Consider the following 17,579-nt stretch of genomic DNA (forward strand, 5'->3'; position numbering starts at 1 on the left):
TGTGACTCAGTGATTGAGTGCCCCTGGGTTCCATCCCCAGTACCAAATAATAATAATAATAATAGTAACAACAACAACTCAATAAGGTATAGAAAACAGAAAAATCAATTAAACCAAAATTTCAAAATAGAGGACAATACCAATATCAACCCAGAAATAAAAGAGATTGTAAAGCATTACTATGAACAACTATATGTCAATAAATAACCTAAATGAGATTAATTAATCCCCAGGAAGACATAAATTACCAAAATTAACATAAATAGAAATCAATAATCTGAATAAATCTGCAACAACTGGAGAGACTAAATTACCTCTCCAAAGAAAATTCTAGCACAAATGGCTTGAGAGATAAATGCTATAGCAATCATTTAAAGTATAAGTACCACTCTTTTATAAACTCTTTTCCCCAAAAAGAACATTACTCAACTCAATCTATTATTACCATTTTACACTAAAATCAAAGAAGAATTTGAAAGCATTAGGCAAAGCAAAATAAGCCGAATTCTGAAAGTCAAAGATTGTGTTTTCTTTCATAGTTGGAATTTTAAAAGGAAGAAGGAGGTTAAAATTGGATGGGATGGCAGGGAATGGGAAGATCTAATGAAAACTAAAAGTAGACTAACAAGAAATAAAAGACCAGAGGAGTAGAGGAGGGGGTACAAAATGAGAGGAATAATATTAGGGGACAAATAGATGAGGACAGTGGAAACATAAGGTTAAGATACGAATAATTTTATAAACTGGGCCCACTATGCTGACCTTCTTATATTCCAAGAAGCAATTTACCTGCAGTCTGCTGGCTTAATGGGACAGGATATGTTACATTCCTCAGCAAACTACCTATTACTTGCAGGAGAAAATATAGGCCCAAAATAACTCTGATAATATATGGGGACAAATAATCCTAAAGTAACAATAACCTGGCAACCATTTACAGAAAAAAATAAAAAGTGTTTTTATGGGAGCTTTCAAAATCCCAGTGAAATCCAAGATGTTTCGAAGGCTGTTTTAAGAAGGAAGACCCTGCTCAAGTAGCAGTCAAACCACCCAGCAACTTATCTACAGTTCTATCACCCTGTGGACTTTTCCACAGTCTGAAATAGCATTAATTCAGCCACCACTACCAGAAACCCATAAGCCAGACCCATTGTTCCTTGGGTAACATGCCTGTCTACCTCAATATCACAACAAACATACTGCTAAGTAATATTATTTGTATATGTAATGTTCTCTAAAGGCCAATGTGTTTAAGACTTAGTCCCCACCTTCATGCTATTGGTAGGTGGTGGAATATGCCTGCCAAAGGGATTGTAGCGTGATGGTGTCTTCCTTTCTGCTCTTTTTTCACCTCCAGGCTGAGTGGAACAGCCTTGATCTACATGAATCCCCACAGGATGACATGCTACTGGTAGAGGACAAACAGATGAGGTGGGAATACTTGAGCTTAAGAGAATAATTCTACAAAAGTAGCCCACTAGCAGTTTCCCCAGTGCTTTCTTTGCCAAAAAGCAATCTTCCTACAGTCCAGCGAGTCCTGAGGGAACAGGAAATAAAATAAAATCTTATTGCTTAAAAGTGTTTAAACAGAAAATTAAGAAATAATTTTTAATATTCAGTATAATATCTGAAATATGCACAGTGAAATAATATAAAACAGTGAGTCTCAATCATAGAAGAGTTTTCCACCAGGGACATAATGTTTGGAGATATTTTTGTCTTATTCATTCCCTTCCTTCTTATCCTTCCCTCCTTCCTTCCTTTCTTTTTTATTTTTATGGTATTAGAAATTGAATCCAGGGTGAACATCCCTGAGTTTTACCCCTATTTATTTATTTATTTATTTATTTATTTATTTAGGTGCCAGGGATTGAACTTAGGGACTCAACTACTGAGCCAGCCCTATTTTGTATTTTATTTAGAGACAAGGTCTCACTGAGTTGCTTAGCACCTCATTGCTGCCGAAGCTGTCTCTGAACTCATGGTCCTCCTGTCTCAGCCTCCCAAGCTTTTTATTTTGTGAAACGTTCTCAATGAGTTGCCCAGACTGGCCTCAAAACTAGTGATCTTCCAACATCGGCTTTCCATGGACATTACAGGATTGACAACACTGGGCCCAGCTAGAGACATTTTTAATTGTCACATTTGAAGATGGGTGGTAATTCCAGCATTTTGAAGGTTGAAGTTAGGGATGCTGCTAAATTTCTAACATGCCCCACATGTTAATAGTGCCTAGGCTGAAAATTTTAATCTATGACATTACCAAACAAAACAAACCAGGAACAAAAGCTGAGAGCTCAACAAAACAGCAAAAAGTTTCAGATTTACACAGAAGGCAAGAAAAGCAAAACAATAAACACAAAGGGAAAGATATAAGAATTCCAAGCCACACTGTATCAATAATATATTAAATTAAAGTAAATCAAGGGGGCCGGGGTTGTGGTTTGGCAGTAAAGCGTTTGTCTCTTGCGTGTGAGGCCCTGAGTTCGATTCTCAGCACCACATATAAAGCCACAAAAATAAAGGTATTGTGTCCAACTAAAAAATAAAAATAGATTTTTAAAAAGTAAACCAACATTCTAATCAACAACCATAAATTAGAATAAACTTTTTAAAAAGATATTTTTAGTTGTAGTTGGATATAATACCTTTATTTATTTATGTTTAATGTAGTGTTGAGGGTCGAACCCAGGGCCTTGCAAGTGCTAGGTGAGCAGTAGAGTGCCCTATTTTTCTTGGCCACTGGCTGAGAAGAAATCAGCACTCCAAATTCTGGACACCTCCTTACCAGTTTTTCACAAATATATATATCCAGTATAGTAGTTTGTAGAAATGTGTAAACAAGGTCTCTGGCCTTGAGCTGGAGCTTCAGCGTGAGGCACTGGGTTTGATCCTTATTATAAAGACAATAAAATCCATCAAAAATATATATTAAAAAAAAAAAAGACTGGAACTACCATATGATGCAATTTTAATTCACAGAGATATCAACATTTCTAACATAAGAGAAGTCACCAATTTGGGCTTTATAGCAACAGCTGAGGGAGCGGGGCTCGGGTGAAGATCTCCCCTTCTCAGTGCTGTCCTTTGTTGAGAGCCACAGCCGAAGGGGCCCCAGCAAACTTCCAGCTGCCAGCTGATGATTGGCTCACTGTGGCCCCAGCAAACTTCTAGATACTAACTGATTGGCTCCTCTGTGGTGATGCCCATTGGGTTGTTTCCCCTCCCTTTCAGACCACAGAGCTGCTCACTGGGGGACTTTTTTTGGCTCTGCCCACATGACCCAGCCAATCAGCCTCAAGAGCAGGAGGAGTGGAGGAGGTGGAGAGGCTTGTGGGAAGCCAGTGGTGGCAGTTGGGCTCTGAGGGTTTTTCCTGAGGAGCTGTGTGGTGTGGTGTGTGTGTTCTAAAAACAAAGTTCGTTTCTTTTGACAAGTGGCTCCTGAATTGTGCCCAGCCAGACTGCGGCAGTCCTTGAAGGGTTAACTTGCCTAGAACAGTGAAAGAAAATCTGCTTTTATGTGAACTTCTGCAGACTGTGAACTTCTGAGCCCCTTGTCAGCACCTCATAAAAATAAATAAAATAAAGGTCCAATGACAACTGAAAAATAAATTAAAAATAGAATAAGACAATGAGAGAGAGAGAGAGAGAGAGAGAGAGAGAGAGAGAGAGAGAGAGAGAACGCGCTAGAGAGAGAAGGAAATTAAATAGCAACTCTGGCTTGAAAGACATGAGAAACCCATCCACAGTACAATAACTCTCCCAAAAAATGAATAAATAAAATACTTGGGAATTAATCTACCCAAGAAGTTGAAAGATCTCTAATGAAAATTACGTAACACAGAAGAAAAAATCGAAGACTCCCCTTAGAAGACAGAAAGCCATTCCATAAACGTGGATGAGACAACATTAATTTTGTGAAAATGGCCATAATACCAAGAGCAATATATACATTCATATAATGTCCATCAAAATCCCAATGACATTCTTAACAGACCTAGTCAAAAACAACCTTAAAATTCATATGAAGAATTCCAGAATAGCCAAAGCAATTCAGAACAAAAAGAGTGATGCAACAAGCATTATAATATCTGATCTGAAATTATACCACAAAATATCATATTAAAACCAGAATGGTATGGCATCAAAATAGATGTGAAAACCAGTGGAACAGAATAGAATGCATAGAGATAAACCCACATACTTATAGTTTCTGATACTTATTGCAAGGGGACCAAAAATAAAATTGAATAAAAGAATCTTTTTAACAAATAGTGCTGGGAAAAACTGGATATTTTTAATGTACAAAAATGGAATTAGATCCCCATCTTTCACCTTGCACAAAAGTCAAATTAGAATGAATTAAAGACTTAGAAATTAGATTAGAAACCTTGCAATTACTAAAAGAAATCACAGGGTCAACACTCCTATTCTAGGTGCAGGCACCAACTTCCTCAATAAGACTCTTAAAGTCCACAAAATAAAACCAAGAACCATTAAGTAGAAGGCCACCAACCTAAAAGACTTCTGCACAGCAAAGGAACCAAGACAAAATTGTGGCTAGCTAATCCTATGATTAGCGATTAATATCCAAAATATACAAAAAAAACTTGACACCAAAAAACCCCATAAAGGACCAATTAATAAATGGGCAAAAAAAGTTCTAAATAGAAATTTTTCATGAAAAGAAACTGAAAGGGCCAATAAATGTATTTAAAAAATGTTCAACACCTTTAGCAATCAAGGAAATGCAAACCAAACTACACTAAGATTTCATTTCACTCTAGTCAGAATAGAATTATCAAGAACATACACAATAATACATGCTGGCAAGGATGTTGGGAAAAAACAGACATTGTTGGTGTGACAGCAAATTAGTGCCACCAATTTGGAAAGCATTAATGGGGCTTTCTCAAAAGACTAAGCCTGGAGCTGGGGTTGTGGCTCAGTGGTGGCGTACTAGCCTGGCATGCGTGAGGCACTGGGTTTGATCCTTATTATAAAGACAATAAAATCCATCAAAAAATATATATTAAAAAAAAAAGACTGGAACTACCATATGATGCAATTTTAACTTATTGGTAAAAGAACTCAAATCAGAATATTACAGCAGCACAATTCACAAAAGCCAGTCCAGATGCCTGTCAGTACATGAATGGATAAAAAAATGTTGTATATACACATAATAGGATTTATTCAGCTATAAAGAGGGACAGAATTTATGACATTTACCAATGAATGAATAGAAATAGAATAGAGAACATCATGCTAAGTGGAACTAAATTAGGCTCAGAGAATCAAGGGTTAAATGTTTTCTCTCATATGGGGAATCTGGAGCAAAATTGGGGAAAGGTGGTGAGGGCTGGATATCATAAATATATATATGGAAGACCACTGGAGTAGAAGATCAAGAGAAAGGGAGAAAGGACAGGAAAGAGAAGGAAATAAAAAATGAATTTATCAAAATCACATTATATGCTTATAAAAATATACCACAGGGAATTTCACTTTTAGGTGTATGTACAAAGTACCAATCAAAAATAAAAAGCAAAAGGAATACAATATAGTAGAGGAAGAAGAGGGAAGGAAGAGGTAAGGGGTAGGAGGGGGAATCTGGATTGAAATCAAATTCCTTGCATATATGATTTTTGCAAAATTATTCCAACTAAAATCTCTAATTTTAATAGAATATTGATACATGCTACAACATGGATAAACCTTAAAAATATTATACTAATTGAGAAAGGCCAATCAGAAAACACCAGACATAGGACTTTATTTGTATGAAAGATACAAAATAGGGAATAATAGAGAAGACTATTGTTTCATTATGACATGAAGAAAATGTCCTAAAACTGACTGTAGTAATACTGGTTGCACAGCTCTGTGAATACATTAACACTACTGAACTGTACATTTTAAATCTGTGACAGTACATTTTAAATATATGAAAAATATATACAAGGTTTTGTTGAAAATAATACTACATCAAAATAAATCTATGTATTTTTTGGATTTAAGAAGATTTCATTTTTTGTCTTTGATATAAGGAGAGCAATAAAAACAGAGCAGGGAGGAAGAGTATGAGAAAAAGATTAATATTAAACAAGGACGAGAGGTGGGAGGGAAAGGGAGAGAGAAGGGAAATTGCATGGAATGGAAGGTGACCCTCATTGTTATACAAAATTACATATAAGAGGATGTAAGGGGAAAGAAAAAAAAATCAAGGGAGAGAAATGAATTACAGTAGATGGGGTAGAGAGAGAAGATGGGAGGGGAGGGGAGGGGGGATAGTAGAGGATAGGAAAGATAGCGAATACAACAGTCACTAGTATGGCAATATGTAAAAACGTGGATGTGTAACCGATGTGATTCTGCAATCTGTATACGGGGGAAAATTGGGAGATCATAACCCACTTGAATCAAATGTATGAAATATGATATGTCAAGAGCTTTGTAATGTTTTGAACAACCAATAAAAACAAAAGGAAAAAAAAGATTTCATTTTTAATTGTTTCTTTCCACTTCAAATTATTCACGAAAACCAACTACAATTCTACTACATTAAATTAATCATATATTCAAAAATATACATGCTAAAAATTAATCTGCTGCTTTACTTTTACTTGTGAATCCAATATAAAATAATGAAGATGTACAGTTGATTCTCCAATTCCAATGTTTTTGTATCCATAGACTGACCAAAAGCAAATCAAAATCATTTAGGAAAAACAAAAAAGAAGCTCTCTGCTACACATGCAGATTTTTATGTCCCCTTGTCAGTATTCCCTGAATGATATAGGTATTTTTTGTTTTAGGTATTATATGTGATTCAGATGTAATTTAATATATGCAAAGCAATGTGTATAAGTCACATGTAAACACCATGCCATTTTATATAAGGGTCTTGAGCAATCGTGGCATTTTCTAGGGGTTTGAAATCCCTAACAAGTACCAAATAATGACTACAGGTGTCTGTCCTTCATCATGAACCCTATCCATGGTTCATTTTCCCCTCTTAAGTAGCAATAACTTAAAAAGAATAATTGTTGGTTTCTTTTCTCTACACCCACCCCCTTCGTTTTTAAAAATTACATTTATATTATCTCGGAAATCAATTGCAGGAAAAAGCTAATTAATACTAAAAAACCTCATACAAAATGCACATGCAATATACCCTGTATGTTCTAACTTTAGAATTAACATTGGTCAGGCAGGGATTGTGGCTCAGCAGTAGAGTGCTCGCCTAGCATGTGTAAGGCCCTGGGTTTGATCCCCAGCACCATATAAAAAATAAATAAATAAGATAAAGGTATTGTGTGCAACTATAACTGAAAAAAACTTTTTTAACTGGCATTTTTGTCAGTAATAAAAAAGAGAGCAAAATAACTGGGTATCAGGATGCATGCCCATATGTAATCCCAGCTGCTTCAAAAGCTAAAATGAGGATCACAAGTTCAAGGCCAGGTTGTACAGCTTCCAAGATCCTGTCTCAAAATAAAATTTGAAAGGCTTAAGTCAATGTAGCTTAGAGGTAGAGTGCCTAATGTGCAAAATGCTGGGTTTAACCCTCAGTTTTAGGGAGATAAAGGAAGTGGGGTGCGGGAGGCAATGGAGAATAAAATTTATATTGATCATAATTCATCCCAAAATGGAAAATTGGAATTCAAATTTGTACCAACCTTCCAGTAGTCAGCCTGTAAACTGTAGTATCTCTGATATGCAGATAATGCTGAAAACAAAATAATAATAATAATTAATTAAATCATTTCACATTTGAAGATCTACAATAAGATATTAAGAAACACTTTATTAGAAGTTACCAGGACTACTCATCTATCAACAAACTACCTGACATAAAAACCAACTAATACAAATTTTGTGGCTTAAAAACTGAGTCAGGTGTATAGAAACATGACTAAATCTCACCCATGTATTTGAACAAATGTAAAATCTTGGCATTTACTTTCATCAACTTTTCTTCCCTTGGAAATTAAGAACAATGGAAGTTTTCTAAAGCTCATACATACTACAGTGAATCTTCTCAACTTTTTCTTAACATTTCTAACAAGTCAAGTAACTCTTAGTTGTGATGTTTCCCTTTACAAAGTCTTTGGACCCTGTTTTCAGTTTAATTACAATATACTTATGCCCTCCTCTCAACCCATCTTAAGGAGCAACATTTTCTCATGTCACATAAAGTAGTTTCTGACAGATGAAAAGGAAAATCAGAAGCTATATAAGCATATAAGAATTAAGACATTCAGAATATTTTTAAAAAGGAAAATACTCTATCACTGTCTAACTGACTCAGAGTTTACTTGGGTGAGATCTAAGCATGTATTTAAGTTCCCTGGAGTTAACTTTAAACTGAAAATGACCTTAAAGTAAAAAGAAAAAACTTAAATGAAAGCAGTGTCACACCAAAGGAACAGTATGCTGTAGATTTTTATATCTTTCACAAACATTTCTATGAATTTCAGATGTCTTTATAATAGAAATGTAAATATTATCTGAAATCCTTTAAAATTTAAACCACAATTTTTTTAAGTCTAATAAGAAACATTTGCTTTTTCAGTTTTAATGCTAAAGGGACAGCAGTATATGTAAGAATCACAATGCAGGCTATATTTCATGTCTGAAAATTTTATGACTGAAAACAAAAACATAGAAGAAAATTACTTCGAAAAAATAGCCTAAAGGATCCACAAATCCTTCCAGAAGAAAAGCAAACAAATGGTAAAAATTACCTTTAAACTATCACTTAAAAGTCTCTGGAAATTGTCTTTTAAGAACACCAACCAAATGAAAACATACTTGCATTAGAAAATCTATATAATATTAAAAGAACAATAAGAATGTATAGCATTTAGTCATAAATCATTCCTTCTCTCACCATTCCCACTTCACACCTTACCCACTAGGATTCAACTACGAAAATCTTAAAAACACTTGAGTTCTTTCTCCTTGCACAAGTGCCTGTTTTAGGGCTTAAATATCTCCCCAAGAGGGTGCCAATATTTCTCTTCACCATTTGGCTCCATATTCCAAGCAAGAGCAAATGACAATGATATTGCTTTGATCTATATACTCACTCTTACAGAGCTGAACCTAAATCAAGTGATAGCAGACCAAAACTATACCCATCCTTAGCCCTCATAACTCAGAGAGGAAGATTTCATACTTGGAGAAGCAAACAGAGAAAGATCAAGATTTGCTCCAAAAAGCAGAGGACTATTCTAAGAAAAAATATTTAATATCCCAGGCTCCAGCCCTCAAAAGGAGAAGTTCGGGCTGGAGTTGTGGCTCAGTTGTAGAGTGCCTGCCTAGCGTGTATGAGGCACTGGGTTCAATTCTCAGCACTGCATATAAACAAAAAATAAATTTCCATCAACAACTAAAAAATATACTGAAGGAAAAACAAAAAGCAAAAGTTCCACTCTGAAGGCTAAGGTAGGAGACTTTTGAGTTCAAAGTCAGCCTCAGCAAAAGTGAGGTACTAAGCAACTCAGTGAGACCCTGTCTCTAAATAAAATACAAAATAGGGCTAGGGATGTAACTCATCTAGTGTCCTTGAGTTCAATCTGTCATATTTATGCCCCTCCCCCACCATCCCCAGAAAAGAAGCTTAAAAATTAATTTTTTCCATCTAGGAAAAGATAAGTAGGTCCACTCTCACCATTCATATAATACAGTGCTAAAAATTATATTCAGAGAAATTAGAAAAGGGGAAAAAGAAGTGATAAAAACAGGAAAGAAAGAATTCAATTTTTTTTAAAAGAGAGAGATATATAATTTTTTAATATTAATTTTTTAGTTTTCGGCAGACACAATATCTTTGTTTGTATGTGGTGCTGAGGATCGAACCCGGGCCGCACGCATGCCAGGCAAGAGTACAACTGCTTGAGCCACATCCCCAGCCCAAGCTTACTTTTTTAAATCATTTTTATTTATATGTGGTGCTGAGAATCGAACCCAGTGCCTCTCACATGCTAGGCAAGTGCACTACCACTGTATCACAACCCCATTCAAATTATCACAGTTTGCAGATATGATCCTATAGCTAGAATTTCAAAAACTCCACGAAAACACGATTAGAGCTAATAAATTTGACAAAGTAGCAGGATGAAAAAATCAATATTCAAAAATCAATAGCTTTCCTACATACCAGCAATGAATCTACTAAAAAAGAAATCAGAAAGCAATACCATTATAATAGCTTCAAATAAATAAATAACCCAGCTAACCAACCTAGAAATAAATGTAACCAAGAAGGTGAAAGACCTCTGTCTGTAATGAAAACTGTTAACACCGAAGAAAGAAATTGAAGAAGACCTCACAAGATGGAAAAACCTTGAATGTTCAATGATATAAAAACCCATATTGTTAAAATGGTCATAGTACCAAAAGCAATATATAAATTCAATTCAATCCTCATCAAAATATCAATGACTTATTCACAGTACAAGGGGGAAAAAAAGACTAATGGTGAATAGAAGACACAGAGACAAACTTACACATCTACAGTCATCTGATTCTTCACAAAGCTGCTAAATACATATTAAAGACAGCCTGCTTAATAAATGGACCTGGGGAAACTGATTACCCATATGTCAGAAGATTGAGATTACACCTTTATCTCTCACTTTGCACAAAAAAATCAACTCAAAGTGGATCAAAGACTTAGGAATTATACATGTATGAAGACATGAATGATATGACTCTACTTTGTGTATAACCAGAGTTATAAAAAATTGTGATGCATTCTGCTGTCATATATAACAAATTAGAATAGAATAAAATAAAATAAAAGACCTAGGAATCAGACCAGAAACTATGCTACTCCTAGAGGAAAAGTTAGGGTCAACACTCCAGCATATAGGCACAGGCAATGACTACTTCAATAGGATCCTTAAAGCTTAGGTAATAATGCCAGCAGTTAATAAATGGATGCATCAATTAAAAAGCTTCTTCACAGAAAAAGAAAATAAGTATGTGAAGAAAGAACCCACAGAATGGGAGAAAATCTTTACTAGCTCTGACAGTCAAAGATTAATATCTAGAATATATAAAGAAATCAAAACACACCAAAAACCTTAAATAACACAATAAATGGGCAATTGAGTTAAACAGACAATTCTCAAAAGAAGAAATAGCCAACAATTTTTTAAAAAACTGTTTAATTATCATTAACAACTTGAGGAAATGCAAGTCAAAACTACAGTGAGATTTTATTTCATATCAGTTAGAATGGCACTTATTGTGAATACAAATAACAGTAAATATAAATGCTGGAGAAGATTATGGAGGAAAAAAACATTTTTACATTGGTGGTGGAATTGTAAATTAGTACAACCACTATAGAAATCAATACAGAGAATGCTGAGAGCCATAGCCAAGTAGGAATGATGCATCCCATTTTGAGTTGAAAGGTGATGCCAGCAAGCCAATGAGATGATAATGATTATGTTAAGATGTGCATTCAATTGGAGATTAGACCCCTGCTGTCCTCCTTGACCTGCTACTTTGGAGCTCTTATGGGACTCCCGGAGAGTTCCCATTGGTTGGGGAAGTGAGGTAGGAGAGAATTCTAGAGGAGGGATTTCCTGTTGGTGCAGTGTGTCCTGGGAGAAGGCCACTTGCATGGGATTCGAGGGAGGTTTGGAAATAAAGCTTGTTCCAGCAAGAGAGTCCTTAAAAAACCAAGCATGGAACCACCATATGATGCAGCTATATCACTCTTTAGTATTTACTCTGAAGAATTATAATCATCATACTATAGAGATACATACGTACCCACATTAATGGCAGCACAAGGCACAGTAGCCAAACTATGAAACTAACCTACATATCTATCAATGGCTGAATGGATCAAGAAAATATGGTACATATACAAAATAAAATTTATTCAGCCGAAAGGGAAAATGAAATTATGGCATTTGCAGGAAAATAGACAGAACTATAGACCAATATGTTAAGCAAAATGAGTCAAACAAAAGGCTAAGGGTTGTATAGTTTCTCTCATATGAGAAAGCTAGAGAGGGAAAAAGGAAAAGAAAAGGTGGTGATTTCATGAAAATCAGGACAGGTAAGGGACCTAGGGTGGGACAGGGGAAGGAAGAGGAAGTGCTAGGGAGTGACACTGGCAAAATTATATTGTTATGTTATATACATGCATGAATATGTAACAACACATCCTATCAGTATATATAACTATAATGCACAAATTAAAAATACATGAGAAGAAAAAACCCTGCTTTTTTCCAGAAGAAAATGAGATGATATATTTAAAATGCTATAAAATACTGCAAATCAAGAAACTTAAAAATACGCAGCAAAATTATTTTTCAAAAATGAAAAAAAAACTAAAACATTTCAGATAAAAAAAATAGGCCAGATAAAAACGGAGATGGCTCACAACCAGTATGCTTGTTCAAATGCTAAAAAGATTAAAATTTGAAATTAAGACATTAAACACTGACCTGAAGTTATATTTAAAAGGTGGGGGGGGGGCTGGGAATATAACTCAGTTAGCCTCACTTGCATAAGGCCCTGGGTTCAATCCCCAGCAACACACACACACACACACACACACACACACACACACACACACACAGAGTGATTAAAGAGTATCTACTTTGGGGCTGGGGTACTGAGTGGTATAGCACTTGCCTAGTATGTGTGAGGCAATAGGTTCGATTCTTACACCACATACAAATAAGTAAATAAAGTGAAGATCCATCAACAAATAAAAAAAATTCAAGTATCTATATCAATATACATATAATCCCATATTTTTTTTATTTAAGCCTCTTTTTATATGCATTAGAAGGTAACTGCATAAATCAGTAATTATAAGTCAATGCTAGAGATCACACAATGAATAAGGATCTAATTTGTGGACATAACAAATAGATTGTGAACAGAGATACAAAGAAAACAAAAAGACTTTCTAAATTACTGAAACTAAATTCTACAAATGCAAAGTAGAAAATATTGTACACATTTTAAAATATTGATTGTAATACCCCTGAACCAGTAAGAAATAACTAAAGGCTATAAAGAAAAGCGAAAAAGAAATCCAAATAATGCACCAGAAAAAATTAATCAAATTCAAAAACCTGTACTAGAGGGACTGAGGAACAAAACATAGATTAAGGCAATAAAGATAATATGAATATTCGCTCTGATATGTGAGTGCTAATAACAAATAACTGAAAATATAAATGAGAAGATATGGAGAAAAAAGAATAAGGGGATAAAGGGAAGTACGGAAGTTCAACTGATTAGATAAAGGGGAATGAAAGGAAAGAAAAGATAACAGGAATAGAAAAGGCGGCGCAAAGAATCTAATATAACTTTCCTATGTACATGTATGAATATACTTCAGTAAACCTCTATAACATATATGACCACAAGACTAGGATCCTAATTAGAATAAGATCTACTCCATGTTTGTACAAATATATCACAATTCACTCTGCTATCATGTACAACTAAAAGGAAAAAATAAATTTTGAAAAACCTATAAAACCCAGGGAGAAAGAATTTTATTACATATAGATAAAGGATCAATTCATCTATACTTTACTTTTATAACATATTCACTCCAAACAGAACATCAAAATATAGAATACAACATGGGGCAGGGGTTGTGGCTCAGTGTAGAGTGCTTTCCTAGCACATGCAAGGCCCTAGGTTTGATCCTCAGCACCATATAAAAATAAACAAATAAAATAAAGGCATTGTGTTCAACTACACCTAAAATATAGACATTAAAATATATATTTAATATTTTAATATAAATATTAAATTAATATTAACTTAATATTTTAATATTTTTATATAGAAACACAACACAACAGACGGAACAGAGATATAAAAAAATATGATAGACTAAAACCATATTTTTGTAAACTTTTACGATCCTGCATTCAGCAACAAATACTGGTGAGTAAAATATCAATAAAATTAGATAATGTGTACAATATTATAAAACATCTAGACCTAGTGTAATATATAAAAACACTTCATCCCAACCATTTAATGTATACTTTTCTCAAGCACAGAGGAAAGTTATGGTCTACCATAGAGAAAGTTAAGTAAAAAAGTAATTTTAAAAACACTGGAATCATACAAAGTATCCTTTGCACCCATAATAGAAAAAAAGTTAAAAATCAATGAAAAGAAAAAATTTTAAAACTCAAAATACTTGACAATTAGAAAGCACCTTCTTCCATAAGCACTAATTTAAAAACAATTTAAAAATCCCCTAGCAAATCAGAAAATACTTTTAACTGAATGAAAACAAAAACAATAGAGTTAAATATCAGACATAGATGGAAATAAGGACACTGACAATTCTAAATATATTTAAAATGAATAATAATCTTAAAACAAAAACCAACTATATAAACCGAAGAATCAGAAATAAAACAAACTAAACTCAAGAAAAATAACAGGAAGGAAATAATAAAGATAAGAGTGAAAACAAAAACTCATGGATCAGGATAGAACTGAAAACCTAGAAATAAACTTATATATGTGATAAACTGACTCTTGACATGATATTTACACAATGGGAAAAGAATGTAGTCTTCAATAAATAACCTTAAGACAATATAATTTGTTAACTTAAATTTACAACTTAAAAATATTACAGCTTTAATTTTTAATTATAATTTTAATTATAATTAAAAATTTTAATTAAAGAGTGAAGCTGATCCCTGCCTCACACAATACACTAAAATGTAAATATATCATTTGTTGTCCTAAATATAACATAAAATTACAAAATGTTGAAAGAAATCTCCACCCCCTTGAATATGGTAACAAATACTTAGCTATGGCATCAAAAGCCATGAGCAAAAAAAGATACTAAAGTAAGATGAATTTAAACTAAATTTAAAATGTTCAGCATCAAAGCACATTGTCAAAAAAGTGAGTTAAGGAGAGAGGTGCATGCCTATAGCCCAGTTACTAAGGAGTTATTAAGGAGACTGAGGCAGGTAGATTACAAATTTGAGCCTAATCTTAAAACCTTAGCAAACCCTGATATCAAAATAAAATTTAAAAATGGAAAAGAAAGGGATATAGCTTAAGTTAAAGCAATCCTGGATTAAATCCCCAGTAAATACATAAACACAGAGACACACACACAGAAAAAAGTGAAACCTGCATGATAGAAGAAATATTTGCAAATCATATATTTGAACAAGAATTAAGTATTTGAAATGTACAAATAAACTTTCTAAAACTCAATAATAAAAATACAAGCAGCTCAAAAAACAACAAAAAAGTATTTGAATAAACATTTTTCTAAACTTATACAAATGACCTATATATATTCCACATCTACAGTATGGCTGTAGAATGAGAAGAAAAGGAGAACAATTACACATTACCAGTGGAACAACAATAAGTACAGCTTCTATGAAAAATACCTAGTTCCTCAAAAAATTTAAAACAAGGATTACTGTATTTTCAAGTAATTCGACTCAGATGTATACAGTGGAATATTGCTAAGCTTTGGGGAGTGAAATTTTGATGCACACTGTAATAAAAGGACTCTTAAAAAATGCTAAGTGAAAGAAATCTGTCAGAAAAGAACAAGGTTTGTATGATTTCATTTAGAGAATTAACAAATAAGGTAAATTCATTGACACAAAAGTAAAACTAGAGTTTATCTGTACCTGGAGTGTAGAAAACGGAGATTTATGGCATAAGGGTTACATAATTTTGTTTGGAATTATTTTTAAAAATTAGAGTACTTATAGTTGTTACATAATTAATACCAATGAAAATGTATACTTTTTAAAACATTATAAATTCTGTGTTAAACATAATTTAACACAAAAGCTTTCCAAATAAATGAAAAATTTCTCAGCAGCTCATGGGGCAGAGGCAGGAGGATCCCAAGTTCAAAGTCAGCCTTAGCAAGAGGAGAGGTGTTAAGCAACAGGTGAGACCCTGTCTGTAAATAAAATACAAAAGAGGGTTGGGGACATAGCTCAGTGATTGAATGCCCCTGAGTTCAATCCCCAGTATAAATCCCCTCCTCACCAAAAAAAAAAAGAAAGAAAGAAAGATTAAAAATGCATTCCTCTTTAATAAACTTCTCCATGAGTGGGCAAATCCACAGATCAAAATGTAACTAGAGAAATGAATAGTTCAACAGAATTGGGTTTTGTTTTGTTTTAACTGAAGTTAGCCAGATGCAGTGGTGCATGCCAACATAATGATTCAGGAGGTTAAAAGAGAATCACAAGTTCATAGCCTGCCTGGCAACTTCACAAGACCTGTCTCTAAAGAAAAAATAAAAGAAGGGCTGGAAATGTACCTCATTGGTAGAGCCTAGCATGTGTAAGATTCTAAGTTCAAACACTAGTACAGGAAAAAAAGAAAAGGAAAGAAAGAAAGAAAAGGGGCTGGGGATGTAATTCAACAGTAGAGTGCCCCTGGGCTCAATCTCCTAACAAAAAGAAAAATAAAATGAGGCTTGTTTTATTCCCAGAAAAAGGAACAGAAAATGAGAGAAATTTTTAAAGAAAATTAGAAAGATTATCTAGTTCATTACATTTGCATAATGGATTTACAAAATGAGAACAACCGATATTCTAAATTTTGACTAAAAATGTCCAACATGAAGAATTTGAGATGCAACATGCATAAATTCAGAAAACACACATACACTTAAAAAAAAAAAAAAAAAAACTGGGTGCAGGGATACACACCTATAATACCAGAGGCTGAGGCAGGAGGATCATGAGTTTCAAAGCCAGTTTCAGCAATTTAGTGAGGCCCTATGCAACTTAGTGAGACCCTGTCTCAAAATAAAATACAAAAAAAGGACTGGGAATGTGGCTCAGTGATTAAGAGCCCTTGGGTTTAATCCACGGTATGTACCTACGTACGTACATACGTACATTCATTCATTCATTCATACATACATACATACATACATACATACATACATACAATACATAAAACTTCACACAATGCACTACATGGCCAATTTTTAAAATTTATGTTTGCTGAGGCTTCAGCATTCTCAGATCCTGCAATCATCATACCCAAACAACCAGATACAGAAGTATGAAAAGTCAGGTCTCTGAATAAGTTTCCCTTTTTGCATTCCACTATGAATTAGTAACATATATGTACCTATAAAGTTCCCCAAGCTCTGTTCTTATGGATTCTACCCTGACCATAAATAAAGGCACTTGCCTACCATGATCCACATATTCTGTCAGCTTCCCACCTACTGGGTAAGCCTGTTCCCAAAGATACTTTCCCAAATAGTCCTTGACCTTATTTCTTAAATTTTTTTCTTTCTCATCTTGATCTTTTACAAATTAAGTATGTGACTTTGGTGAACAGCTATACTTATGCATAAATCTAAAGCACATAAGATACATACTTATAGTCTAAAAAACAGAGTTAACTTTGGCCAATAATCAATTTGGCCTTGGCAGTACACTTTTGCTACTCTGGCTAGTTTGCCATACAATTAATTCTGTAACTATTTGTCATTTTAGGTTTCTTAACATTTGTATAATGAGATGGTTCACTTCTATTAT

The 17,579-nt window shown here is 33.9% G+C and overlaps 1 protein-coding gene across 2 annotated transcripts in view; it reads right to left on the minus strand.

Moving 5' to 3' along the window:
- LOC113175910 (lysine-specific demethylase 6A-like) overlaps nucleotides 1-17,579 on the minus strand; it is a 212,960-nt gene that overhangs the window by 153,666 nt on the left and 41,715 nt on the right. For both annotated transcript variants that reach the window (XM_077794197.1, XM_077794198.1), the window contains exon 4: nucleotides 7,683-7,732. In XM_077794197.1, coding sequence (XP_077650323.1) covers nucleotides 7,683-7,732 — 50 coding nt within the window. The remainder of the gene's footprint in view (nucleotides 1-7,682; nucleotides 7,733-17,579) is intronic.

Source organism: Urocitellus parryii, chromosome Y (genome assembly GCF_045843805.1).
Source record: "Urocitellus parryii isolate mUroPar1 chromosome Y, mUroPar1.hap1, whole genome shotgun sequence".
Taxonomy (NCBI): domain Eukaryota; kingdom Metazoa; phylum Chordata; class Mammalia; order Rodentia; family Sciuridae; genus Urocitellus; species Urocitellus parryii.